This window comes from Dermacentor albipictus, chromosome 3, assembly GCF_038994185.2.
Source record: "Dermacentor albipictus isolate Rhodes 1998 colony chromosome 3, USDA_Dalb.pri_finalv2, whole genome shotgun sequence".
NCBI lineage: Eukaryota > Metazoa > Arthropoda > Arachnida > Ixodida > Ixodidae > Dermacentor > Dermacentor albipictus.
In genome coordinates this window covers 116,811,703-116,836,487 of record NC_091823.1, presented here as the reverse complement: position 1 = coordinate 116,836,487, position 24,785 = coordinate 116,811,703, and the positions used below count along the sequence as shown (strand labels likewise).

Sequence of the window (24,785 nt, the reverse complement as noted above, 5' to 3'; positions counted from 1 at the left end):
TTGACAACGAAGTATACCTTGAGCACACATTACTGCCATCGCATCATAGAGAAAGAAATTGAACAAGAGGGGATACGCGGCAAAAACTGGCAACAGAAAACACGTCACGTTTAGTGTTTGATTCCAACCACTAGCTGGCGTGAGGATCGATAAAAAAAGAATGTGAAACAAACTTAGACAACGTTTTATTTTTCTATTTTTTTCATTCTTTCCCGCTAGAAGTAACAAGTTTTGCGTATACATGGACTTATAGTTTCAGACTTATTTTGTGGCGTTACATAGCAACAAGCTCGAGGCATGCCAGACGCGCCATATGCGTGCGTTATGCGCCAGATACGTCACCAAAGCGAGCAAGGTCGGCGGCGCATGTGAATTTCGCTCGTTCGGTGACCCGTTTCTTTTGGACATCGCCTGGTTTGTTGGGATCCCGCTGTACCCTTGCGTTCCTTGTGCACTTCGACATGGAGCCAATGCACTATTGGACTACGGCAAGGTGAGAAATTCAGACTTTTACAGGCCCGGCACCGAGGCTTGTGACGCAGTTAGCGTAAAATTAGCGTCCTGGCGTAGCGTCCTAGAGTAGATAATTTGAGCTAATGCTCATACTGGGAGATGTTCCTGACGCTTTCTATAAGCGCCAGCAATATTTTAACATTTTTCGGCAGTTCTTGGGCACACTCGCCGCACTCGGCTTTGTGACGCAGTTAGTTTCGCGTGTACTGAGTCTTACTGGGACAATGTTGGCACTTTATCTGACCCCCAACATTGCTGTGACTAAATTCATTACATTTTGGTATACTATTGAAGCACAGTGGCCACGCCGGGCGTTGTGAAACAGTCAGCGAAAAGCATCTCGGCGGTGGTGAGAAAGTAAGTTTGGCGTGTACTGAATATCAGTGGGACGAATTTGGGACGCTTTCTGTGGCCCCGCCGCAACATATACCTTCTTTTGGTAGTCACGCTTGCGAAAACGTGACGAGCGATTGCCAGGAGTGATAACACTGGAGCGTGTTACTTGCGCTGGCATAACGCGCAAAAAAATAAGGCCGATCGAGTAGCTCAAAAACCAAGAACGTCAAAATTATGTGTTCTGAACAACAGAAAACAGACTTTGCCACCACGCATTTGTCTTGAATGCGAGTAGAAGGAATTCTGCCAGTGTCTAGGCAAGGTCTGGCTGAGAGCTGTGTTATGGCCACTTCTGTGTATGTATCTTGTCGTCGCGTCGGCTGAGGCCATCTTGTTTTGGAAACGAGCGGTCGCCCGCGTAATTGTGCTCTGAAAGTGCGGGAAATAATGACCGGGAATGAGAAATGGTTGCAGATCATTTTTTTTAATATTTTATGGTGCTGTTTTCGATGAGTCGGGTATCTTCAGCGTCATGGGTACGTAGAAGCGAATTGCTTCGGTTTGTAATGCCGCCCATTCACGACTTTCTCACGCTTCGTCTCTACACGCAGTATTCCTATAAGGTCTAAGCACCAAAATGAAACATGATTGTAATTTTTTCAGCTGATGACCTCCGACGGAGCTTCGTACGAGAACTACTATTGCTTACCTGCTGCCACAACGTTGGGTGAACGCGCAAAAAGCTTGGAACGAGCATTTATATAGAGCAAAATAAAGATTTCCTCATTTACAAGGCGTCTCGCGCCTATTTTAAGAATTTGCGCGTGGGACAGATTCGATGAAGGCTTGTAGAGATCGTTCGCAATCATTTGTAGTAAATAAACCCATTCTGTACTAAGAACGCGCGCGGTTGAAAAGCAGTAGAAAAAAAATGCCGCACCGACTAGCACAGTTGGCGTAGCGCGTGCTAGCAAGCGTTCAAAACGCGGGCGCCATCGGAAGATAGTAATCCCATCCGCGTCGTGCTCTACAGTCAGTTTTGCCGCTGGGCTCTATAGAAGTGTCCGCGCTTGTTGCATGTCTTTCTCTATAACCCCACTGTCATTTTGATCAGCATGTGAACACGAAAATCTTTCTGCCGGGCTTCAGAGAAAAATCTGTCCCATGTTACGTACGTCACGCAGTCAGCACCCAAATTCTCCAGATGACGATACTTTTCGTTTAGTGCCTTATTAAAGATTAGGAATGTAGGCACAAAATGGTCAGAAACGTGAGCGTTAATGAAGAAGTTTCGCTTTTGATGATGCTGTATTTTTACAAGCTGTAAGACCATCGCAGCTCGAACGGTTCAGCTTCGCCAAATATACCCTCGCCGTCGCGTCCCTTATGCCTATGGCGCCTAGTATCTCCGAGTTACTGTTTGAGCTGTTTAAGGCCGATCCACACGACGGACCAAATTGCTCTTTTGGACCGCGGTCCGCGCAACACGTGATAGGACGTCACCAGTTCCTGCGTACCGCCGTTGGCCCGCGCAAGACCGCGGCCCTCGCGGTCCAACAAATCGCCGAGGCTTTTCCCGCTTTCGTTTTGGCGGCGGACCGCATGCAAACCGCAGCGATTTGGCTTAGCCAACGAATGTTGTCCGGCAACAGAGTGTTGTCAGCCAAATCCAATCTAGTTTTCGGCTCAGCAAAAGCCAGTCAAGCCAGTCGTTTCATGTCCGCCGTTCCGCTACACGTGGGTGCAGCAGACATTTTTTAAACACCGTGTCCTCTTGGAGTGACGAGGAGGTTTTTTCATTTTGTATACCTCGTTGAGCAGGTCCCGGCTTTGTGGGGCTCGAGCCGGAATGATAACAATGATAACACTCTGGCCGAGAGTGTAGCTGGTTGGTCTGCTCTGCTGTCTGCTATGCGGTCCGCCGTGTGGATGTGCTCTGCGCCGGACCGGACCGCGCCGGGCCCTGACGTCGCATCACGTGACCGAGCAGCCCGCGGACTTGGTCCGTCGTGTGGATCGGCCTTTAGCAGCACGGGCCTCGCATGCATGCTATCGCTGTCATTGCTTCGGCCTAACCTTTCATTAATGAGTAAATATACCCGTTTCGCGACTTTTATTTCTGAACGTCCAACAAGGATGCCGACTGCTTCTTACAATATACATTTCACATTTCTTAAGCATTTCTTTGTCCGCAGCTCCAGTACGCTTCACCCATTCGTCCCCTCGTCGTGCTTACTTATTTGATTCCCTTGGGTTGGTTCGAAATGGTGCGCCATGTTTTATTATTAGGAACTACAACTGTCAATCGAGCGTTACAAACTTGAAATCATCGCCCTCTTTCTGCACTGCAATGACGAAGATTAATCGCCCTAATCTGTCTTTTTCGTATGATGATAGTCTACTGTGCCAATCATTCATTACTGCCTCTTGTACTGCCTTACCTCACTTCATGTCGTTTAAACAGCCCTCTAAGCTTCCGGCGCAATTCTGGTGGAACCGTCTCATTCAATTCAATCAATTTCCCGCAAGAAATAATTCCCTGGAATGGTATCCCGGTGTACATTCTGAACATCTCTTTTTCAGCCAGCTTTAGGACCTCAGTACGGGTCATTTTTTGCATCGACTAACGAGTGATTACCTATTGGATAATAATGTTTTTACGTTTTCAGTAATGGCTTCTAAGAATCGATAAGCACTACCTTAGTGTGTTACTCATGGTCCTTACAATACCCCTATCAATGTAATCCCCCTCAAAAAATTCTCCGATGCAGGAGTCAGTGAGGCAACATAGATAAATAAATAAATAAATAAATAAATAAATAAATAAATATTTAATTATTTACTGATTCAATCTTACTAAAGAGGGATACCTATTTAATTGTAACGGTCCAGTCGTACTTTCCCTTATATGTTTTAACCGTAATATCGATACAATTTCGCACTGTGTTCCCGTCATAGAAATTTTCGGGAAGAGCGTCCTGCATAAAATGCCGATCGCGCAAGATTTATACCAAGTGGTATTTGACTTCAATTCTGCAATTTCGACATGTACCCTAAATTGAATAAACAAATATGCATGGAGGTGCTGTGTTTTCGCAAACACCAGATTCTCATTTGCCTTGTGAACAATGACCACTTCTAATAACCTAAATTATGCCAGACTTGAGTGATCCCCGAGGCGCGCCATTTGGTCACGTGGCTTTCTCCGAAATGATCGCATACACACGCACACGGTCACAGACACACACACACACACACGTGTATATATATATATATATATATATATATATATATATATATATATATATATATATATATATATATATATATATATATATATATATATATATATATATATATATATATATAGCAACCAAGATGCCAGGCATGCTGATCACGATCTCCGCCAGTGAGGAACATGGGAGTAGCATAATGGTCGCATACGGATTTCCCCTCGTTTATTATTCGCACACCTGGCCTCTCGGGAGTATTATGAAACGCCGAGTATTATGTTTCAAACATGAGGCCCGCATTAACTTCGTCCGGCGGCAAAGGCGAAAGCAAGGCGCGCGAACGAGCAAGATGCGGTAATTAACAAAGCCTATCAGGCTAAGAACTTCTCAACGTAGGAAAAAACGCTTGCGAAATTTATTGCACAAGCCAGGCGAGGCACACAGGTATCCAGAATAAAACCTTTTCTCCAGGGGAGAAACTCACATCGCGGAAAGTCGAGTCTCAGCGACACTCGCGGGCATTCCTGGAGATGCCGGTCTTTATGCGGGCATGGTGACGGTAGCAGGATAAGTAAGCGATAAGCTGCCCGGAAAAGGGAGCTGCGGATTAGTACGGTATCCAAGAGGAACGAAAAATCCAGGACGAAACTTGGTGGGCGGCACTAGCGATCATGAAGAAAATTCAGAGCCCTTCCATTGTGTCAAGATGAAATATCAGCGAATCTCCATTGCTCAATAAGTATATTAAATTATACATGCTGGGTATGCTATATTAAGACATAACTTCGTTGTTTGTATTATCTTTTCTTTAGCCTTGTATTTCTCTTTCTGCTTTTTATCGCCTTACTTTTTATTTATTTAGTGTTTTCACTTTACATATATATGCACTAACGTTTCGACACGCATCGTCGTAGTCCAGCGAGCGCACAGGCGCATGTGCCATTCAGCTTGGACACATTCTGCACTATCACCAGGATCGGCCCAACTGATGATATGTTTGTGTCAACTTTTCAGGCACATCTGTTTTTTTTTTCAGGTCCTAGCCAAAGACAGCTTCGCTGTATAAGGAGACACTCTCTTTCCGTGATCGGTAGCGTCTCCTACTCTGCGAAAGTAGGAGACGGCAGAATGGCGTCATGGTTCCTGGGGTCCGGACAGACGTGCACCGCACTTGAACGTTCTGTACAGTCATTTGTGTCTGGAAGCTAGAACTTGTCTTATGAATGGTGCTTGAGGCAAGCAGAACAAAAGCAACCAGAAGCACAAAAGCAAACAGAAGACAAAGGCAAACAGACAAACAACAAAGGCAAGCAGAAGAAAGGATAGTCTTCCCATCCTCACGAGGAAGGACACGTGGAGATCGTTGGCGTTATACGAAGGCCAGGGTACGATGTCGGCTGGTAGTTTTTGATTGACCGATGTTCGTACATTATTCAGGAGAGAACCCGTGCCTCTCGCCCCACTGGCGCAGTTCACAGTCCCGGGAGATGTGCTCTCCATGGCCGCAGTAATAACAAGCAGGGCGGGTAGTACTCCACGCGGAGCAGCGCTGCGGTGCACATTCTGCTGGTGGTACTGAAGCCACAGCTGCGTGAACGGCTGGCTTAGACTCAGGTGAGGTAGTGACTGAGGACAGTGCGGCAACGTCAGCCTCTGTACAGGCGCAGGACGAGCATTTGGATCGTCTGAACCCTTGAAACTCAAGGTCGATACAATCTCTTCCGAATGATGTTGCTTAAGTAGGTCAGATGAGTAGGAATGGATGCTATGGGAACAGAGGAAGAGCATCTTGAGTGGTCGTGGAGCTCTTTGAAAGCAGCGTCATGTATTTGCGTTCGCCTGTCTGATTCTGTTTGATCCAGCCTTCCTCGCGTGGTTGGTATACTATCGTGCACAGGTTTTCTTTAGCCTGACAATCTAAAACTGTCATTATATGATTCACTTTTCCTTTCAAAACTGTGCTATTGCTACCTTGCGCAAGGAACCTCAACAATTTGGAACATTCTCAGGCTTTCTAAATTACAAAACAAGTGTTGTCCTTTTGATTTTCAATGCTCCGTATAACGCACACACAATGTGCACCCATAAATCCTAAACGTAGTAGTTGCTCTCTACTTGCACGATTCCTCACCAATGGCATGCTACAAACAAAGGACTGAAATGAACAATCTGTACTTGAAGGAATTTGCTAACTTGACAGAAAGCGTGAATGTTTATAATAAGCGCAGAATGACTTTTTAGTTTTCTCCACGGACTTGTACTAACTATGGCCGACAAATGATCATGTACATTGCCTACTCATTTAATCCACCAGGATTTTTTACTGTTGTTTTGCTATTTCGTTTATCTCATGCAGAGCAGCAAAATATTTCTTTTTTACTGTTAGACTTCCAGGACTATATTTCACGTGTGCGGTTTTGTCATTGTGTGCTTGTCGCATATGGACATTTATTTTTGCCCCTTGGAAGTGCAATTATCAGGTAGTACAGGCCCCGTCAAGCCTTCTGTGGCTTTTAGTCTTCGCCCCCAGCTATTTTTGTTGCTGCTATGCACGCACCATATTGCCGAACTAAAGATGAATGAATGAATACGTCTTTGGCCGATGCTCGACGATTGCCCGACGTAACTGCGCACAGCGTGCAGACGAAGGGATGACTGGCAAGTGAAAGGCGAATAGTTGTGGCGTCCATAACGGTAAATTGACTCTGATAGAAAGAGCATTTTACATCTTCTCATAATATGGCGTATCCCAATGCTTTGGGACAAAACGGAGCTCTCGCGCTGGCCACATTGCAATACGTCCTTAATGTAGGTGGTGTAGGCTTGGGGGAGGCTCAAAACTAGGTTTACTAGCTCAAAACTAGGCTTACAGACATCGGAGAGATAGAAGCGGGCGTTCAGTACTTCAGAAAACGCTCCCTTCTCAGTTGAAATTGCATTCTCGGTCGACGTTTGTGAGGCAGTCCTCGAATCTATACCCGCGTAGACTAGCGAAGTCACGCGGACGCCTTGTCATGGCCCATACCGCAGGGGAAGGCCACGCAGAGACGGCAGTGTCGAAGGGGCCAGGAGGGTTTGAGCGCACATAGCCGTAGACCGTGGTATTACACAGTGACCCGAATAGAACTTCAGGAACAAACTATGAGAAAACTTGGGGAGCAAGAATCACCAGCACAACTTATAGACCAGGGCGGCGATTTCGTAAGGATGCCTTTTCTGATGCTATTCATTTTCGCGCTTCAGTCAGTGGTCACAGAGACGCTCCGACCGCGTTATCGAGAAGATGAGCCGGATGTGAACAGTAGACGGTAAGAGTGACATAGAATCAAGTGACAAGCGTGGATCTTTTGCTATCGCACAGTTGTTCAGATTGAACTTTCTTAATATCGACCCAGCCACCAGCTGTCGGCAGAGCACGCGCTAAGCTGCCAATTTGATGATGCGACGGCTGACGACAAATTCAAGGCGGGCAAACACTGTAGGTTAGCGTACGATACGAAAACGCTGAGAGTTATGGCAGTTTTTCGTTCATATTGTCCACCAGTTTTGCCATCCACGGCAGCTGCCCCCTGGAAGCGCTACGAGCTCTGGTCTATAGACGTTCTTCCTGGCCAGCAGGAATGTAGCATCGAACTCGCTGCAATTTTGAAGCCTCACTGCTTTCTTCTTGGCAGTAGTGTGTGCGCATCGTCATGATTTCCAGTGGCAGCTTGCAGAGGTTGTGTTGCAGATGCCCAGCTAAGAGAAACCACTTGCGGAATTCTTCTTGCCACGAGGACCGATATCGAGCATAATTATTACTTTTCACCACACTGCCCCTGCATGCGCAGCTATGCATAGAAACATATTTTAACAAACATGCTGGAGAATTGATTGTGAAGCGCGACGAACGGCTCTTCCTGTACAGCAAATTGCCGCTACACAGCCAGCCACACATACCAGCATGGTGGCCTGACGGTAGGTGGAGCCATGGGTCAACATGGCGGCACTCTGATATATACATGAAGTAAGGTAGACGCGGGGACTGTGATGCAGGTTATTGTCGTTTTTGGCAGTAGTCAGGTCTAAATCGCTACACACACAAGACGTATACTTCACTGTAAATATATAGCACGGCCAACAACCAGGTTGTGCTGATAGATGGTGTCTCAGTGCCCAAATGTGAGCGCTTTTATTTATTTTATTTTCTCAGAAAGAGAACCCGAAGAGCTTCAAGAGTCGGATGTGGCCGACGTGTTTGCACTCGCAATGGGACCGGGTAAGTGGAGCGGTTACGTAACTATGCAGCCATGTCTTGGTAAACTGTGGGATGGTAGCCACACTCTAAAAATTTTAACACCTTTAAGGGTGTAAATGACTTGTCCCATGGGTGACACCCTTTTTGGGTGTATTGCTACACCCCAAGCAACGGGATGCAAATTAACACCCCACAAAAGAAGGGGTGTTAATATGACGTCACCTCGCCTATGGGTGTAAAACAAACAAACACCCTTTCTATATGGGGTGTAACACAGACACACCCCATTCAATATGGGTGTAGCATGGACAACACCCTTCCAAAAGGGTGTTATCCCTGCAAGTATTTTAGCGTTCACTACAGCCATGTAGTTAATGGGCAGACCAGCTGTTGTGAACGCTGCCTAGCCTTAGCTATGGTACTACCTTGTTCAGTATGAGCCAGAATCTGTGAGACGTCCTCATATTGCGCTTCTGGTCCGTCATGTGGTAGCATAACGTGCGACCCTTTCAGGCAAACAATTTAAGGTTTCGCCATTGCAGCAAGGCACACAGGCCATGCTTTTCGTAATCTTCCTCTGCAGTGATAGTATACTGCCGGCAGGATGCAGAGCGCAATAACAATGCGCGCTGCACTAAGGACACAGGATCTCCCGCACCTTGGTGCACCAGTACTTATAACCCCGTGGTAACAGCACACAGCCAAAAGCATGGTTACATGCATTTCAGAAATAATTAAAAACCCCCACTTTTCTTGGTCAAAAATTTTCGCAACACCAGCTCGACCAGGAGGGAAAGAGAACACAGCTCGTTGTTGTAGCTCATATTGAATGCAATAGAGCGCAACCAATGCATGGATTGGCGACGGTAACAAGTGCAGTACTAGAGAAGCATACGTTTGCCTGTCAAGAAGTTTTTTGCCGTTTTAAGCACACATGTTATACCTCTATTCATCGAAGTTGTCATTTATCTCCACGGGATGCTTCTACTAGTACTTTCACACATATGACTTAAAGGTAGCACTGAAAGCCAAAGAACAAAGTGCTTCCACGGCGAATAATGTTTCAGCATTTACGAACAAAACAGCATGTGTAGCTGTGCATGCTGCTCAATATATAAGCATGCACTATTTCCTGAAATATATGTATGCTCCATTTACTGCCAGTGACCTGCTTATACCCAATAATTTAGTTTATTTTTCACCATGTGCTTGCATAGAATATTCCACAGTCATTGTAAGTTAAGCTACCAGAATAACAATCAGCTAGTCTAAGGTTATGTAATTGAACAATATCATTGTATAATTTGTGACGAAATGGCAGAAGTATTTATTTCATTAAAGAGAAATGGTTACATAATAATGTTTGCACATTTTAAGTGTAAGAAGGAAAATAAGGAGTAAAACCATACCAATAAAAAGACATAAGCACCGAATAATGGCACAGGCTTGCTCAATTAAATTTTAAGCAGAACAGTTTTTTTAATTAACCTGATTACGAACTATTACATGTTTTCATTCGAAAAGCACTGCATCTTATTATAAAACACAAAAATAACCGGTCACATAAGTAAGAACAAGTCTGAGTCTGTCTTTAGCACAAGGATAGAAAGTTGGGCGAGTTGGTACAGTAACATGATCTTGGATTGTAGCGCGAAGTGACACGGACACAGACTAGAAGCAGAGAGGATGAGCGCTAACTCTCAACTAAATGTTTATTGAAACGAAGAACATATATATAGGTGACTGCAAAAAACCGCAGCACATCTAAATGAATATTCAATACATAGTAGTAACATGACGACGACAAACAAAAGCCATCAGCCATCAACTGCGTGGCAAATCTGAGTGCAAGCTATTCTCTTATCAAGTATACCTGTAGGCATTGCGACCAATGTGCTCCCAAGATGTATGAGGCATTAGTCATTGCAGAGTTGTGAGGACATGACAATCCTAGGTTGATTATGTTCTTGAGGCTTTTTCCTCACTTTCCATCTTTTGAAACATGTATACTTTACTCATGAAAACAAAAATGCTACAACTGGTGTGTGATAATCTTTGCGTCTTATTCCCTAGCAGCTCACTGAAACGAGCCATGATGACAAATTCAAATGCCGTTACCTTATTAGACATTCAAATTTCTTAAACACAAACAAAACCAGATAGGCATTAGAGTGAGCATCACTTAAATACATTACACTGGTTTAAAGTTATTGCACCACTTTGTGCCAGGTAAAAATGTTAGAAACATCAAAAATGTTAAGATTCTACGGCCAACCATGAAAACTAAATAAAAAAATAACTAAGCTTTCTTAAACGGGTACAGGAGCTTTACAACTGGCCGTCTTGGTGATGGACACGCAGATAGATGAGCAGCCATTCCACTGAGACGAGAATGTTGAGGGCTTCGCATGGAAGTCTGCGAGACACTGCAGAGTAGTTCTTGGTCCAGATGAAGGAGGTTGCTTGCGTACACATCTGGGCCACCATACTGAATGCATGGTGTTACCGGAACCTTTTCCCCCTGCATTGTGGTAAAAAAGCATGGTTACGTTTATACGGTATTTAATATGCAAAAAAACGAAGTGAGGCATGCAGACAGGACACTAGAGTAGAGAAGTGAACATGAACACGAAAAACATGAAAAATTTCGTTAAATTGTTTTATTAGATAAAATTTTTATACTATGTGTCATTCATTATGAGGGTTCATAACTGCAACATATTTAATATATAAGCAGGTAGAATTATCAGCTTGGTCAGTTTGCACAAGCTCGTTTGAGGCAAGAAATCGAGTTTCACAAACACAACCTAAACATTCTTGATTGAAAAAGGAACACCTCAGATGACATGCACTCCTGTGATTGGGAATTGCACAGTTCAAGAAAAACAAATTAAAACTCACAGACCGAAAGCGAAATAATTGATAGGTTTTAGTAGCACAAGGGCATCTTTGGCCAATGAGCGCCAAGTCTATACTGCAAAAGATAAACTTAGTGCATCTTTACAAAGCAAATATATAAAGATGACTAATGCCTCTCTGCACTGCAGTTGCTTTGCTCTAGCGTGAAGTCATTTTAATGCATGCACACGTACATACACACGCTACACCCAAGTGTAACAGCTGCAGAATTAAAATTAGGCAGCAACAAAGTCGCAACCTTTAACCATTGATCCCAAGCTGTACTAGTGACTGGAGGTAGTACCAATATCGCCAATGACGAGTCGCACTCTTTCTGCCCGATGTTACGCTGCTCTTATTGTCAAAGATGAGTTACAGTCGGCATTGAGGGAAAGCTGCCCTCAAGGGCAGCTCTTATTTTTGTGTTATTTCTAACCAGAGACCAATGAAGTAATATATTTTTAGAATGAGAATGACACCGAAAAATTGAGTACGTAAAAAATTTGGTACATTCTTCCGGAATTAACTTGGGGGTTAACGGCTAAAGAGGCAATCCAGAAACTAGAACAAGTTTTGACGTGTTTGCTACCAGTCAATGCTAGAAAATATGTTGGCATTCTGTAGTTTTGTCCAACAATGCAAAAGGGATTCTTAATAACTGAGGAAATAAATGGAAAAGTATCATGAAGTATATTTCGTGAATGTAATGCAGAATCAACCAACTTCTGTTACTATATAATCTCCACTTGATTAACCTGCACTTTCTGAACTAGTTCAGGAGGTGCTGCATTTCACTACTCATTCCACCAGTTCAACGTGGCAGCAACTGCATGTTGTGATTTGTTTTACTTAGTGCAGGCTTTGTACAGGGCGAGTTCACAGCATTCCCTGCACTTGGCCAAAAGGTAGTGCATGTTTACGCAGCAGGTGTGGTGCCACTTCTACACGAGTGAGGTGGAGAAATAAGAGTTTCATACAATAATTACTAGAGGGAACTCTGACGTTAGTGTCCACAGGAGATGAAACAAGAACGGCTGTACCAGCATAGAAATTATGGGAAGTACATGGATTTGCCTAAACTTCGTCTGTTTGGCTTCAAACGGCTTTGCGACTTTGTAAACTAGCCATTTTCAACAATAAACTGTGTAATAAATAAATAAACATTAAAATCGTCCGACGACAGGATTCAAACACAGGAACTCTAGAACAGAAGTCTGATATTGAAACCATTAAGCCACGGAGGCATGTAACGACAAGCGAGTGCAACGCCATGATAAATTTATCGCGGGCATACCAGTGCGTAGAGACGCTTGGCGCCTTTCGATTTGGCCACGTGGACAAGCTCAATCGTTGCAATTAATAGCAATTGTGCGTGTTGGCGCCGTCTTCTGCACTTCGAAGAGTACAGACTGCGCTGAAATTTACGACAATAAGATTTATATAGCGTATAATATACGAAGCCAAAAGAACGTCTGAATTCACAAGCACGAATATCAGACAAATTCATGTGCTTCCCATCATTCCCATGGTGGTACGACTCCAGCACCAGAGTTCCTTCTAGTAATTACTGTAAGAAACTATGGCAGAAACAGGAGTAATAAACTAAGCTTTGCTGTCCTATAAATCTTGCTGCTCATTAATTCCAAGTTTTAGTGCAGTCACATGTCTAGTAGGCAATTGTGGTATTTTTCATAAACATTGCAAAGCCAACTGTGATGAATGTTCACTATGGTAAATTGTTTATGATCGAGTAGCATAGACTACCGAAGAAGTCTCTGGAAGGCAAGTTAAGTAATTTTCTTATTAGCAGCCTTTACACAGCATTCGAGCATATGACACATGCACCTCAGATAAGCAGATATTTCCTTGACTCAGCAAGAAGCGATGCTTCATGTTCCACGAGGCTACTTCTATCAAAGCAGTATTGGAGCTCTCTAAAAACAATGCCAATGCAGATGATCCAAATATTTTTCAGGGGCAACAGTTATGCCTGAAATCATGCTAGATTAGTTTTTTTAAACACATGCTCAGACCATGTTAGAAGTGCTTCATAAAATCCTCCTATTTATTAGACTAGTCATATATCTGTACACAAACGCTACTAATTAGGTCCCATGCTATATCATCACCTTACCAAAAACTTCACTTAGTAATACACATGCTGTGATAAGATTTGAGACCACATTGAGATACTGAACAAGGTGAATTCATTATTTTTAAAATGAAGCTCCTGTTCTTCCAAACGAGAAGAAAGGATACTGAGGGTCAAAATTTTTCTGAATCACAGCTGGAAGATGCCAGGGAAGGCACGTGGAAACTTATTTGTAATTTTCTATTTAAATGTAGAAATGATAAAGGGAAATGAAAATGGTAAAAAAAACAACCAGGCATGGGGGGAGAACGAACCTACAGCCTTTGCATTAGGCATGCGATGCACTAACCACTGTGCCACCGAGGCAGCATTCAACTGTCCACAATGGCCCCTCAGATTGTCGACGCTCGAACACGGCCGTAGTACCACAGTGGTTAGTATATCACATGCGTAATGTGAAGGTTATGGGTCCGTTCCCCACCCACAGGTGGATATCTTTTAATTCACTTTCACTTACCTAGAATTTATCATTTCTATACTTCATATAAAAAAACTTAAAACATGTTCCTGTATGCTTTCCTTGGCCTCATTATCTGCTGGCTTCTTCCAGTTCTGTTACTTCCAACACTTATAAATATTCTAATCTGGTAAGTAAACAGTTTTGCATGATGCTGGAATGCATTATAAAACATTATTGCAGGGCCGTGTTATGTAGAATGCCTTACATTGCCCAGGCAAGGTGTATTAATGTCAATCTGAAAAAAAACCTACTCTAAGCTGAAATGCTGAGTACTGCTGTGTGCAAGAGGCTTTAACGAAAACAACTTGTTCAGAAATAAAGCCACCAAACAACGAGGAAATATGAAAACTAGATGAAAATTTGTGCAGTTGCATGTTAAAAATTTAGCACAGCAACATATGAAGATATAATGAAGGAAGCGCGAAGATGGTTTATTTTGGACACACGAGGCAATATACTTGAAAGATGCATATGAGCTTACACGTGGAGAAATATTGTTTATGTATCAGCAGAACTACGAACAGGCCTAGAGCACACTGATACAAGGTGTCGAGCATGTAAATCTTATCATGCCCTTAAGTCAAAGAAACATGGCTGTTTCTGATGATTCGCTAGGCATGGCTGGCTCACACAACTTAGCCACTTCTATATATGCCTTGTAATTACCAGGTTGTCTGTATGACATGTGCAAGCTTTAAATATGTACAAGTGCCACATAGCTGGACAGCACCAAGGTAATGTCGTTTGCCATGGTGTTGAGGAAGTGAAACCAATCCTTGCATTTTTTCTAATTAGGTAATTAGTTATTAACAATTATTTAACTGCTCAAATATTTTATTCAAAGCAAAAGTGTCAGTGCGAAAATTGTAGAGCATTCTGAAAAATTCCCAATCCAGCTGTCTACTGCTCAGTAGGTGCAACAAATTTTTTTTTTTCAAGCTTGAAAGAAGCCAGTGAACACATGCAAGAAGTGCCGTGCAACTAACCGCTCCTGCACCTGAACACCATTTGGCTCCTCCTTTCGTGCTTGAAAAAAACTTATTGAAAAGAATATTTTAGAAATTGATTAATTAATATTGACCATGTTTTAGGCAAAATGCATGAAATAGTGTGACTGCCACTTCCATTTTCGGCGACATGAATTGACTCCATCCAAATCCAGCTATACATGGTGCGTGTTTTGAGCTGGTTCTGTAATTTAGGCTAGTTTTGACTAATTGAAGCTTCGCACCCTAATAATGGAGTCAGCCTAAAAAGAAATTGGTACATAAACGGTCGCTGTCAGTACTCCATACTCGTCTAACTTAGTGCGAAGTGCTTGTGAGCCAAGAAGTTGGTAGTTCTAAGCGGTATTTCTCATTTTGACCTGGTGTTATAGCCCACTTACTATGATGCCATGCTGCTCAGTCATGCTGGTCCCAGCTTCAATCTAGGCCACGGCAGCTGCCCTCCAATGAGGGTAAAATGCAATAACGCTTATGCACTTAGATTCAGGTGTATATTAAAGAATCCAGGTTCCCAAAACTTTAGGTTTTGTAATGTAAAAGCCCATAATTTAATTTTAAAATTTAAAGGTGCTTTATTAGGAGCAGGGGCATCATTTTGAGCTTTTACTGCACTGCCATGGCACCAAGAAGCTCCAAGTAAATAAAAACAATTTCTTAGACAATGTACATATCTTGCAAACACTTCCAAACACTTCTCTGCATGCACTTCTGTTGCTGTTATATTTAGATCCGTATTCCAAGGCGGGTTATGATGTTAGAACATGTTTCAAACTTTTTTTTACCGCTTTAAAGTTGGTTATTTTACATCTCACTGTGTGTCGAACGCACATTTCAGTGCATCAATTTCTTCAGAAAGCGCACTCCTCTTTATTTATTTGTGCATGTAAAAAGGGTTCAGAAGAACTGCTTTCTGAAGGTCTGTATAACAAGCAAAAAACAATTCTATATAGGCTGCACAAAGAGAAAGGATTGGTTTGTAAATATGCTATTTAATTCTTAAAAAAAGAGGCAGCTGTCAGTATTCTGTTCCAAAGTAAAAATTGCCCCTACCTGGCTCTGCTTCATTTTCCGATGTTGATGGTCCATTCGGGGGCACTCAATGATAGGCTGCACTTTGGCGATGTCGGGTGTGCTGTCACCAGGCCCAAGGTCGATCGACATCCTCACCAAAAGTCGAGTCCAAACGCTATAAAAGAAATATCTCATCATTTTGCTATCAGTTTTGTCATCTTGCGTGTTTCACACACGGCCGTCAGTGAAATATTTCGTCACTTTGATACTGAAAGAAATTCAAGCATTTTCTGGCAGCCAAGCTGATGATGATGATGCGTGGCGTTTTATGGCGCAAGGGCCAGGTTTGACCAAAGAGCGCCATGACAAGTGGTAATGTTGACGATGTATTATGGAACATGTGACTTGGCTGTGAACTGGCCTAAAAATTGTTGCTGTAAAGTGCGTAAAATCTACGTGCTATAAAATTATGGTGATGACAAATGACGAATACTATGAACATTAAAATCCATTGTGGAAGAATGATGCAAAATAGAAAATATATAGGATGGTAAAATTACTTGGAGCACTGCTGCCTCGCCAGAGCCCTTGAAACACAAGGGCCTAGAGGCATGTGCTATACGAAAGAGCTATCACAGCGGCATCCTCTGAAGAGAGGGCGGCAGCCAAGCTGAATACACAGTAAATGGAGAACATTAAAGAGCAAACGCAGTTGTCACATTAGATTGATCAAGTACAGCAGAAATGGAAAATAAATCAGTGATACTGTGTCTGTTGGCGTTGAATGCAAGAAACGTAAAAACAGGAACTTGCAGCGACGCCACTTTGAATTTCCCGCATTTGCTACACCTCACAAGTTTGGCATCGTTCGGTACTCGGGGATAGTAACCGCTTAAAATCAAGACGAACGAGCGTCGGCATAAATTAACAGGATAATTAACCGGGCAATATTGGCGCATAAAACAACTCACGTAGCGAAGCTACTGTCAATTACCCGATGACGCATCTGCGGGCGGTGCGGTTCGGGCGAATAATTAGAAAAGGAATGAGAGTTTCACTTGTTTCACGCCTACTAAGCTAAGACAGAATTTGAGTTTTTTACCAAACTATACTGGATATTTACGCTCCGAATAAAACGCTGAAAATTTTGTTACGTCACATTGCATACGTATGAGTGAGGAAATTGCTTTTATTGTGTTCTGCCCAGAAGGCATGTACCAGCAACCACTCTCATGCAACAAAAGCATGAAAGTGGTACTCATATGACACCGAAAACAAACATATACAGCACCAACGTTACGCCCCTTGGAGTTGGAACTAAGCACGATAAAGCCAGTTAGTTTTCTAGCTTTCATAACGCCATGAACACGACCAAACATCGAGCGAAAATACTCTCTGCTCTCGAAAATTAATACCGCTTCCATTTATATACCTATCGCTGCCACAACAAAAGTCAGTGGGCTAGCTGTCCACAAGCCGCAGATTAGACTGACAGCAACATATCACGGTAACGTAAAACAATTTCCACGCTGACTCAGCAGCCGCGGTGTGCTCTAAGTGCCAAAGTTCTCGTTTGCCGCTCGATATTCACACCATCATGACGGGCACTGCATCTTTCACATGAAATACTGCACGCTTTGCTCCGGAGCTCAATAGGAGGGCGAAAAGCATTTGCACGTACCTGAAATCCGCATGCCGGAAACCCGTCGACGCTTCCGAGAACGGGGCGCACAGCCATACACCCGTACGGCGGCTTGACTTGGACGTGAGGCACTTCTATCAAACATTTCACATGCGACATGTTTCACACCGATTGCGCGAGCACCAGAAAATGACGCAGGCCGCATTGCGACGCCGAGCAGATGTGCAGCCACCGAAGAGCTGTGTGCGCGGATTGCAGAGAACAAAACCATACAAAACGTTAGGCGCGAGAAGATGGCGGCTGTCGTTGCGGAGACAAAGCGGACGAAGCAATGAGGCGCGAGTGAATGTTGCCAACTGTTGCTTCCGCGTTATGCCGGCGGTGGTGGCTTTAGTGGCGTGTGTTGCGGTTGTCTAATTTTTTTTATTTCTTTTCCCCAATCAGTATAGCTAAGATCTGTTCTTTGTTTTAATTTTTAGCTGTGTCTTTTGGCATTATCTTTGTCTGTTTATGCTATTAAGCGGCCAATTATGGCCTCTCAGGTTCACGCGCGCCAGCTTCGCGCGCAAATCTCAGAGGCCACTTGTTAGACAAGACAACTCGTTAGCAAATGCCGTTATTGTCGTTGTTGACGTTTCATCATCTTTTCTTCAACTGAGATAGAAAGGTAGTGTCCCTTTTCCCGGGGTTGGGAGGGGGGCGATCAAGACGGCATTGCTCAGCGGGGGGCGGGGGAGTAGATTGGTGATGGTTCTTATCGCGAAATTCGCGAACCCTGCGATATTTTTTTATAACGGAAGCATTTCTATACTTCCCCAACAAGAAAAACCATCCGCCCGTCAGTCCGTAACGCACGATATCTTTCAAAATAGAACCCGCAGCAGCGAGTGAATTCACCTTCGTGCTAGCTCTCGCTTCAACCACAGAGAAATTTCTTTCTCTATGCTTCAACGCGACCGAAGCGGCGAGAACACTGCGCTCACGAAGCTTTCAGCTTTTGCCGCACTATGCGCTTTTCGCAGATCACTTTCAAGATAGGTGTACGCGCGTCTGTTTTCAAAGCGAAGTAAACGGTGAGAACACAGCGCGTGAAGTTTTCAGCAGTGGGCACACTCTGTCCACAATGCAGTTCGCTTTCAAGATACGGTTCGCGCGGCCGTGCCACAAGCAGCCGCCGCCGGAGAACGGTTGAGAATGGTTCGTCGCGGACGAGGAGGGCTAAAGAGCGATAACGGCTCAAAACGAACGGAACGTCACCAGCGCGCGTGGCCCCGCCACCTGCAGTACTTCGCTTGCGCCGCCGACCAGAGCAGCTCGTGTCGCCACAGCGCTGTCGCTAATACTTGTCCGATCAAGTCTCATAACATTGATGACGACATGGACTGCGTGTGGATGAGGAAGAGTCACAATGCTTACGCACACTTAGACAAATCCGAGAGGAGTTCCTGTGTGATATTTTTTTACCGGAAATGTACAGTCAGCGGTAGGACCAAGAGTTGACAATGCCTGTAAGAGGGGTGCCAAGCTTTTTTTTTTGTGAGAGTCTTGCCCAGCTCCCAAAGATCTGCTCAAGCTAAGACTTGCTGATGACTGTATGTGTTTTTTTTTATTGTTGCATGCCCTCGAACCGCCACAAATCCTGCAGTGTAATGGCATTAGAGCAGTATTCACGTCCAAAGGGAAATGCAGCCGGTAATTGGGCTGCCTAAGGTTTGCTGCCCGGCGGCAGCTGCCCTCCCGTCCCCCGTTTCCGTTGACAAGTTAGGGAGGGGGGGGGGGGTCTAGAGCAATCTTACACCCCCCTGCCCACAGTGGCGTAACCAGAAAATTTTTTCGTGTGAGGGGGGGGGGGGGGGTCCCAATTGACCGTGGAGGGCAAAGGAGCGGGGCCATTGCCATAGCAGCGAAAATTTTACTGTTAGTGAGCGCTACAAGTGCCCGGCGTGCCCCACTTGGCTACGCCGCTACTAGCCTCCCCCCCTCCGCAATAGACGCAAATCGAGCTATCAGAACGTGCATGACAAGCATGCATGACATAATATGAAATGTCGAAAAAAATGAAATGGATGTCGTCACATCATCATCATCATCAGCTTATCTTGACGTCCATTGCAGGACGAAAGCTTCTCCAGTGATCTCCAATACCCCTGTCTTGTGCTAACTGGTTCCACGTGTCCTCAAGTTTCCCGATTCCATCACGTCCACATTATTCTCTGCCGTCCTCGGCTGTGCTTCCCTTCCCTTAGCACCCATTCTGCAACTCCAATAGACCAGCAGTTCTCTCCCTTACGCATTGCAATGTCTGCCCAGCACGACTTCTTCCTCTTAATGTCAACCACAATATCAGCTATCCCCGTTTGCTCTCTAATATACATCGCTGTCTTCTAGTCTATTATCATCATGCCTAATAATTTTCATTCCATCGCTCGTTGCGCGGTCCTCAACGTCTTCCCAAGCTTCTTTGGTAACTTCCAAGTTTCGGCCCCATACGTTAGTAACGGTAGAAAGCAATGGTTAGCAGTAAGCTCCCTGGTCATGATTTAGTAAAGCCTGCCGTAAGCTCTCCAGCTAATGTTTTATTTTTGCTAAAATCCTTGATCAGAGGCCCCTGCGAGTAATTACCCTCAATAAACGTATTTCTGCGCAGGTTCTAGAGGCTGACTGCCGGCCATGACATTCGTTCTCTCGCCAGGCTGCGGAACATTACTTTTCTCTTCTGCATACTAACTCTCAATCAGACTTACACTTTCTTCGACAAGTTCCTCAAACGTTTATTGCAAATAGGCTGCAGCGTTGCTGAGTATGCCAATCTCATATACAAACCGTAAGTTGGTGAGCTATTTACCGTTAGCCTTCACTCCTAACCATTCCCAGTCTAACTGGTTGCACACCTTTAAGTATTCAGTGATAGCATTGTAAATATTTTGCCATTGATCATATGAAGCCTTTTGCAGATATCTGGCTATGCAAAGTCTGCGCGTTAGTGTCATCCGTTCGATATCAACATTCGTGGGAAACTTCATTTTTGACCACTGTTCGGAGCCAGTGCGCTGCTGCCTAGGTGCCCCGATCTAATCATTCCAGCTACCTGATTCAAGCGCAGGTAGCGCGCGTTTCATGTATAGCCAATATCAACGCCTTAACTGGCAATGTTCATTTATCATATACTGTAAGCTTGTTCACTTACGCCCTTATAATTAGGGTGTAAATTAGAAAGACTGGGGTGTTCCAAGGGTGTTTTCTTGTTGAACGCCCTTTTCCGTTAAGAAAGGGTGTTTCAAGGGTGTTTACAAGGGTGAAAAGATGAATACACCCGCATTACACCCATAAGGGTGTGAAAATTTTTAGAGTGCAGTGACACGTGGCGATAAAGTACTCCCGGAGCACTGATTACTGGTTAGCACAGATTAGGATCATAGTTCTATCAATAAGCGCATTTGCTAAGTGCGCAAGCACCATTAGGTGCACTACGTTTGAAAGTTAATGTCAATATTGGCAATATTAAAAACTAAAATTGTTCTTGAAGGAATCGCGATAAACATATTTTTATGTCGAATAGGCGTGATTTAGCTATAATAAGCAGCCTCACTTGGGTTAGCGGGAGTACTTGACTTCGAAACCGATCGGACCAGCTGTGATGGAATTTGGCTGTGTGTAGAGCGTCGGCAAGCAAACTAGCGGTGCTCTAGCCAGGTCAAATGCTCCAGATCTGCAACGAACGCTGGTTGCGGTTGCTTCCCATTTTTTTTTTGAGCGAATAAACTATTAACTCGCCGCACTAAATGACAAAGCACCATCTTCTCTTTCCACCGCTAAACTTAGGCATGCTAACAAAAGGATAGGTAGCCCCCTGCCATTCTACGTGTCATGATTAACTTCAGACTTCCCAAGCAAGTTACCATTCCAGCTACCACTGCCTTCGGACAAAAGTACATTACTGGGAGTATTCCTTCTGGCTAAAGCACTCATAGCACTAGTGCTTGGGCGGGAACCTAAAAAAACAAATCAAATTAGGTTCAAGCGCACATGACTGATTTATTAAACCGCTCGCCCAAGCAAAGTACACTCACCATATTGAAACGCCAGCGATAGATCTAAAATATACAAAAAGAAAGTAATGGCCTACTCGCCAAAAATAAAGAAGGCGTCCCGATTGAAGTGTTTCGAGCAAACCACCACAGTGTCGGTCATCGTTTTCCCTAATGTCCAAGCTTCTTAACCACGTCGCTCTGCGTTGGGTGTCGTCTGCTGCTTTAGGAAAACCATGACATGATGAATTATCGTCTTTCCAGTGCGATAATACGCATAATGCGAAATTATTTCGGCATCCGTATTGTTTTTTTTTCCTTTCCGGGTTTCTGCGCGGCGGCATCGCGAAGATTAGTGAACTACAAGGCAAGTTTGCAGCACAGGTTTTTATCTGAGAACCGGCGCATTACCTAGATCGTCTGGTTCTCGGCGCCACCGCTAGGGGGCGAGCATTTACTGTTTGTCTCGAATTGTAAGATACCTAGGGAGTACCTAGGCAAGCGCATTTCCCACTTTTTGCTTCGCAATGTTTGCATTACAGATCTTTATCTTTCTGGATACGGGTTAACAATACATTTTCGTAAGCAAATGTATGTACTTAAAGAGGGCTGAGACAAAATTTTAAAACTTAAGAAGAGGACATTCAGATGACCGGAGACTCTGGCCTACAACATTGCAAGTTTTGCTAATGTACAAGAATAATTTTGAACGTACCGCACACAAAACGTACATACAGACCTTTTAAAACGATGTGACCCAAGACCATGGGATCGTAGAGATAATGACGCACGTGGCTTCAGTGTATTTTTCTTTTTGCGTTACTGTTTCCCAGGAGGCTGTTTCAATTCAAGATGTACACATAAGTAGCCAAAATATGTCCCCTCCGTCTTAAACATACTTGGAGCTAAGACCTCCAGATTTTGTTGACTCGTAATGAACAGTGCGTCAGCAACTAGTCCTTGAATGCCGAATCGAAGAATTAGCTTCAAATCCGCGTTCCACTAAGTGTATGCTTCCGCAATGAAGTGCCTTCTGTTTTTCTGTGCTGCGCATAAAACAAATACCCGACAGTATTGGCTTGCAACTCTTTATGACCCAGTCTTATTGTCAGACAAAACTCTCTAAAAGCTTTTTTGGTGTCCGATGAAATGCAGTAATTTGAATACAAGCGCATTTTTTTCTGGTATTCACCTATTTCAGCTGTAATCCTACCTACTCTTGCTTATTGAATGTCTCGAACAAGCTTTGTACTATCGAATATTTTAACGCTACCTGTCTAACACATTCGCTTTCTTTGTTTTTAGGTCCGCGACCCTTCGACCTTCGCCCAAACCCAAACGATAATATAACTGGATATACTGGTGAGTACAGCTTCTATGCTGTTAGCTATGATTCATTAAACTGCAACGGTGAGGTGGGGAACATTTGCGTCTTCATATAGCGTTAATATCAGTTGCCAAATCTTTGTAGTTTCGGTTCGCATTCTATTAATGTGGTTACCGCTGAATCTGCTGATTCACATTGAGTGAATGCAATATATGCTGGAGCGCCAGCAACACGTCTCGCACCTTACCACGAACAGAGCAACTTGCAATGCAAAAGTATATTGGGAAACTCACGGCTCTGAGGCTCATCTTGAAGAAGAAATATTTTGGACCTTTACATAGCTTCTTTCATGTAGGAGTGGATATGCCTGTCTTGCAAAACTTTTTGAGGCCATGCGTCGTGCGGGGAGTGAGCCCTGTGAATGTTTTAGTAAGCCTTTGCGGATGGTCTTAAGATGTGACGACAAAACTTAGAGTACAGGTGAGCATGGCGCTAAAAACCCAAGTTTGGAGGTTCACCGAATTGGTTTATGACCTTGGGGATGTACGTAAGGTATATAGGTACTAAAATTTTCACCAGGTTCGGAATCCTACTGACGGAGCAAAATTTGGTGTGCATTGATTATGCGAAGTCATTGTGCGCAGTTGTACTACCACGAGACTTTCCGCTTCTCGGTCAAGCGATGCATAGTACTGTACAGTGTTCATTTTCCGCTGCAAAATATACTATTCTGCTTAGTTCAGTGCACCTAATACTAAGCCGTGTGCTAAGAGCATTCATCTGACAAAAAAATATATATTTACAAAGATATATTCAACGGTCGTTGCTCCCAAATAGTAGTTTGCGTCAAACACTGTGCTATCACGCACTCCTGGTCTAGCAAGGCTGAATAATGAATGCACTTTGTCTTCCTAGGGCCTGGCATTTCAGGTACTGCAGAATTCTCAGCGAACAGCACAATATCACTACAGTGCGGAAAGTGCAGCTGTACGTTTGACTGGAAAGCGGACTTTTATGGCACAAGAATCGGTTGCACTACAACGGTGAAAAAATTCAGCTGCTCGTGCAAACGGAGTAGCTGCAGCAGCCGGAAGATTGTGACGTGCCTAAAAAATCTGGCGTACGGGAATTGTGAGCAATGTCTGCAGCAAATCTCTTGCCTCTAATTTTTAGTAAAGGCCTACTTACGTAATATTGCTCGTGCGTTGTCTGTTTGTTTCGACTCGAATTTTTTTACAGAAATATCGGACGAATGCGTTGGCGTTGCTGCAATTTAAAGGAAACTGCTTATGAAGTTCACAGCGTATACATTCAGAAATAAACTTGCGCGAGAACCCAGCTTATGGTGACTGTCGACGGTAATGCACTAGCATTGAATCAATGTTGCGAGGCAACGTATTGCGACATCATTTATGAGGCATGCACTGCAGCGGAACTCTTCTTTAGTGCTTATCTAAGAACACTCGGAGCCGCCTAGTGCCACCACCGTGAAACCTGCGCGTGTCCTCCGGGATGCATACCATGCCCATGCGTGCGAAGGCTGAAAAGCGCATCATGTGGCAACTGGGCTCCTCTCTCGAATTCGGACAAATGGATGGATGCTATGAGCGTCCCCTTTGAAACAGGGTGGTGGGCTGCACCACCAAGCTCTTGCTACTATACTGCCTAATGTCCTACCTAGGTTAAGCAATAAAAAAAGAAGAAAAACACTATGAGCTCCAACAACCAAAATTACTGATCCCCTATTGCAAACTGTGCTTTTGTACGTCTCCGTTTTTTTTTTTTGTCGTTTCCCTACTTTTCTTCCACCCATCCTCCAATCGGCTCTTACTAACCCCTATTGCGGGTATGTTTACTTTTCCAATGCTCTCGCTGAACCAAATGGCTTCAAGGAGGCTAGTGGTGCCTAAATCGACCGCTGGGTAGGCGTCTTCACATTCT

General features: G+C 44.0%; 1 protein-coding gene and 1 long non-coding RNA gene across 2 annotated transcripts in view; one reads left to right on the top strand and one right to left on the bottom strand.

The window, feature by feature from the left end:
* Nucleotides 1–24,041, top strand: part of LOC135915623 (uncharacterized) — a 36,493-nt gene extending 12,452 nt beyond the window's left edge. Inside the window, exons 4-6 of the mRNA XM_065448732.2 lie at nt 8,275–8,340; nt 22,823–22,879; nt 23,760–24,041. Coding sequence (XP_065304804.2) covers nt 8,275–8,340; nt 22,823–22,879; nt 23,760–24,010 — 374 coding nt within the window. The 3' untranslated portion in view covers nt 24,011–24,041. The remainder of the gene's footprint in view (nt 1–8,274; nt 8,341–22,822; nt 22,880–23,759) is intronic.
* Nucleotides 9,636–17,794, bottom strand: LOC139057893 (uncharacterized). The gene is made up of 3 exons (XR_011513073.1): nt 17,529–17,794; nt 15,887–16,022; nt 9,636–10,840 (listed from the first exon to the last, which is right to left on the bottom strand). It is a non-coding gene; the product is annotated as an uncharacterized lncRNA (long non-coding RNA).
* Nucleotides 24,042–24,785: the final 744 nt, after the last annotated feature.